The sequence below is a fragment of the Sinocyclocheilus grahami genome, unplaced genomic scaffold (assembly GCF_001515645.1).
Source record: "Sinocyclocheilus grahami isolate Dianchi unplaced genomic scaffold, SAMN03320097.WGS_v1.1 scaffold66.1, whole genome shotgun sequence".
NCBI classification, from domain to species: Eukaryota; Metazoa; Chordata; class Actinopteri; order Cypriniformes; family Cyprinidae; genus Sinocyclocheilus; species Sinocyclocheilus grahami.
In genome coordinates, this window is record NW_015505245.1 from 800,490 (window position 1) to 804,926 (window position 4,437).

General features: G+C 38.3%; 1 protein-coding gene across 1 annotated transcript; it reads right to left on the reverse strand.

The window, feature by feature from the left end:
- Positions 1–1,524: 1,524 nt before the first annotated feature.
- Positions 1,525–3,860, reverse strand: hoxb5a (homeobox B5a). The gene is made up of 3 exons (XM_016271931.1): positions 3,842–3,860; positions 3,250–3,591; positions 1,525–2,615 (listed from the first exon to the last, which is right to left on the reverse strand). Exons 1-3 carry the CDS (start codon positions 3,858–3,860, stop codon positions 2,368–2,370), a joined length of 609 nt encoding a protein of 202 aa, XP_016127417.1. The 3' UTR covers positions 1,525–2,367.
- Between the last annotated feature and the right edge of the window lie 577 nt (positions 3,861–4,437).

Consider the following 4,437-nt stretch of genomic DNA (forward strand, 5'->3'; position numbering starts at 1 on the left):
TTGTGTGTGTGTGTGTGTGTGTGTGTGTGTGTGTGTGTGTGTGTGTGTGTGTGTGTGTGTGTGTGTGTGTGTATGTGTGTGTGAAAAAGAGAGAGATCCAGGGAGCTGGTTTTCACCTATTTCATAAAAATTATTCGCCATAATGTACAACTAACAACTATAAAAAAAATTGTCAAGACCTTTCGAGAAAAAAAAATAAACAGCACAACAGGAGAAAATATAAATAAAACTTAAATCCATTATTTTCACTCTTACACACACACACAGAGATAGGATATATATACACACCCATACACACGCGTTTAATATACACGAATAAAATGGACCGAATAAAACGTTTTTCACTATAGAGAAAAACTTTTTAACGAAGTTTAAAAAAATTGGATAACCAAAGTTAATATGCTAATTCATGTACTGGTGTACATGAACCCTTGTGATAACGCGTTAGCATATGACACAACTAATATCTAAGGACCTCTTCTTGCACTCACAGAAACAAAATGATTGACACTTCTACTTGAGACATACCCCTCCTTTCCTTTCCACATCTTCCTAGATCAAATAACCGGCCAATGCAGACTTAAATTGAACTTACTTTGACTCTGCACGGTCCACTATCCATATTTCCGCCTCCAAGTGAGTAGAACCGGAGAGACATTGCACCAACTAGACACTGGCACTGTAGTGGCCTACTGGTACGCTCTTCCTCTCACAACTGACCCTTTAGAATCCCCTCGAAGCAGTTAAACCGTCACTTGCATTCTAGAATGTGAAATATATAGTACATTGTCAACTCCCCAAAACCATAAAACTAACTTTATGGACCCCACGTGACTTTTGAGAGCCAGTAAGGGGTATCTGTCTGTGGCCTGGGCGATTTTTACGATCTAACTTCAAGATAAAACGCTCATCCGTTTGACATGTAAATGTCATAGCTACTTTTTGTATAGTTAAAGGCAAAGGGAAAAGCAAAATTGCAAAAGGCAAGTGGCCGTTGGTACACTGCGAGGACCTCCACTCGGCTCTCAAAACTTAGAGGTAGAGAAGAGTTTGGCACGCATGGTAAGTTTAAAGGTTCAGTGCTTGTTTTTCTAGGACTCAGAAATACAGGGGTATAGAGCGTTTGTAAATTATATAAACATTCTGGAAAATGTGTGTTGTTTAGAATTAGCGGGACTAGAAAGGTCTTAACTTGTATACGCGCCAGGTTTTGGTGAATATTTCTCCTAATGTCTGTTTTCGCTTAATAGTAAGGGCATTTTAGCTTTTTGTTATTAGTGTCCAAGTTGAGTGTAAACTGTCAGTATACAGTTCAAGGATCTGCACTGTGGCGTAGCAAAACGTTTCTCAGTAATTTAAAGGACTGTGCAGTATTTTGATTTTGAGAGAATATTATGAGTGATTAATCGATAACTGTCAACCATTGACAAGAATTGGTTGTCTCGTTTGTGTGTAAATTGAAGAACTGTCAAGAAAAGTATTAGATTTGAATATGAGGAACTTTATTTTTTACTCCAAGTTAAACTACAAACAAATACAAAAAGCTTTTTGGCAAAATGCTAACAGGCAGTTCGACATGACATTGCTTTTTTTTTTTTTTTTTCGTTTTCCACACGTTTGCCGTTCGTTCTGCCTACTACAAATAGCCAACTGATCACGATAAAAATGTTCAATATGTACATCCTTTTTGGAACATAAACATGATCCAGTAATATACAATTACATATTTGAAATACAACTATACACACGTATGAACGGGTACAAGAATGAAGACTATTTACACATTTCCTTTTTTTCTCTCTCTCTCAAAAATAATAGAAGAGTTTGAACACATGACAAATTTAATGTGATTATTTAGACAATGATTAAACAGAGGACCATGAAATATACAGAGGCTTCTGCTTAATTTACTGCAGTCACCACTAAACTAGAGCTTCACTTCATACAAGGGCAGATGCGTTTCTAAGCTGTAAACTCAAAAAGGTATACGCGTGAATAGGTAAATAAGTTATAACATTTAAGAGCTCACATGCTAACTCTCAAGAAAGCATTAACATAGCACTTGACACTTAAACAATATTCATAACAAGAACATCAGGCGGTATATTGATAGTTTCTTTCCCTTTCAGTTTTATTTACTTGCCAAATTATAGTCACCATAGTATTAAAAGAACAATATATGAACACTCATTTTCGTTTCATTATAGCAGTACCACAGTAGAATTTTAAAATGCCTAAAACATCCATAACATGCCGAAAGGTGCCGCGATGTACAGTACTCTGTAAGTAATGTTTTGAGACTTATTTTTCATCTCGTTTTCCTCGTGATTTTCTTTTGCACACCACGTAGTAGGACTTGGGATACAACTATGGCTGGAAAGCGCTACCTGCGGTAGCCAGACTCATGCTCTTCAGTTTATTGTCCTTTTTCCATTTCATCCGCCGGTTTTGGAACCATATCTTAATTTGACGCTCTGAGAGGCATAGAGCGTGGGCTATCTCTATCCTCCTCCTTCGGGTGAGGTATCTATTGAAATGGAACTCTTTTTCCAGCTCTAGCGTCTGATAGCGGGTATATGCAGTTCGGGCCCTTTTGCCGTCTGGTCCAGTCATATCTGAATAATGTGGACAAAACGCAAAGGGGAATAAAGATTAGCGAGAATTGACCTGCACATCATTTCAACAACAGTTTCCAACAACTTTTTTGCTATAGATACACATGAGTGACACGATTTACAACTGAATATGTACAGGAAAATCACCAAATGGTACACTGCAAGCGCCTCACTGTAGGCTCATGGCGTTTGTTTTTGTTTCGTTTTACTTCTTAAAACCTCAATATTTTGTAGATGTAATACAGCACCAAACATTCGAAATTATTATTATATGTATTCAGTTTTTTCCGCCGCTTGTTTATCCATCCATCCCACTATTCTTGCCTTTTATCCCGTGCTCTTTCTCTCCGTTTTATTACCGGTTCTCCAACACTGAACTAATCACATTCCCACATACCATAAAGCTGAACTTTTCACAGAAACAACAACTTGTAAACCTTCCTGCCCTCTCTTCCACCCCGCTCCCATTCTCTCTTCTGCAGTTTGCGAGGCTCCACACTTGATAGATTTATGGCACTTTCACAGAAATCTAAAATAAAGGCTGTTACTGACGCCACACGTGAATTAAATTCAGAACTTAACACAATACGCATTCGCTAGCAAACAAAGAGACGTAAACATAATACGTGTGTACCATGGCTAATATGTAGTTTCCTCATCCAGGGAAATATTTGGGGAGCTTGGCCATCGGACGTCGCCGAGGTAGTGGAGGTTGCCGTGGTCTCTTGCTTCTGTTGTGTCCGGGGTGCAGAGTTGTTCGCTCTGTGCGACGCCTCCTCGGTCTCAGAAGAAGCGCTGGCCTCGTCGATTTCTGTGAAATGTGTGTTGTTGGTTAGATTATTACCCGCAGTGGTGGTGCTTTGGTCGGAAGGGGGCGAAGAGCCTTTGAGTCCAAGGTTTTCGCTGTTGGAGCAAGGCATCGGCTCCGGAGACGCGAGCGAGCAGCTTGACGGCTGCCGAAATCGCGTCTCCGGGTCTGGAAAGGAATGCGAGATCGTGATTTATGTTCATGATATATGGTTTGTTGACAAAACGCCAATTGCTGGTTCATGTATGTCCATGATGTAAATCTATACTAAACTTCCATTCACTTTTGATTACGTTAAAGACGGAAAAGCACTGTTGAAATACCTCAGATCAGCATTTACACTGACATTTTAGCAATATTTTTGATGCTCGGAAAAGTGCAGAATTTAACAAGTAACATAATATTCTAGGCTGCGAACAAGCATGAAGTCCATCCATTGTGCTCTGTGAACACACATTCGTGCACTGATGCATGTATACTCTGCTTTTCAAATATAAATATAATTAAATTTGACGTTGCGTGTAGAAAACTTATGCATTATTACTTTTTTCTATTATGTAAATTATGTCAGATATTGGGGTTACATTTTTTAAAGAGGTAATTAAAAAACTCCACCTGAACATTTTGGTTTATTGTCGCTTTAGAATTTTTGGTTTATTGTCGCTTAGCCCTCCAGGCTGTATAGTCTCTCAGGGTGAGTGACCAGCGCCGAAAGGTCAGCTTTCTCTTTTGGTTATCTATTAAAACCTGCTGAACCTTCTCACCTCTCGCTTTGTAGGAAGTATTTTGGAACCAAGTGGGCAACGTTCGGCCTCTTAGTAGTACAAAAAGCGAAACCAAATCCCTAACGCAAACTTTTTTGGGCTTTGTACCTGTCTAATGAAATCAGGAAAACACGTGACCAGTATTTGTACTAAAATATCATATGCACACTAATAAATTTATATATATATATATATATATATATATATATATATATATATATATATATATATATATATATATATATATATA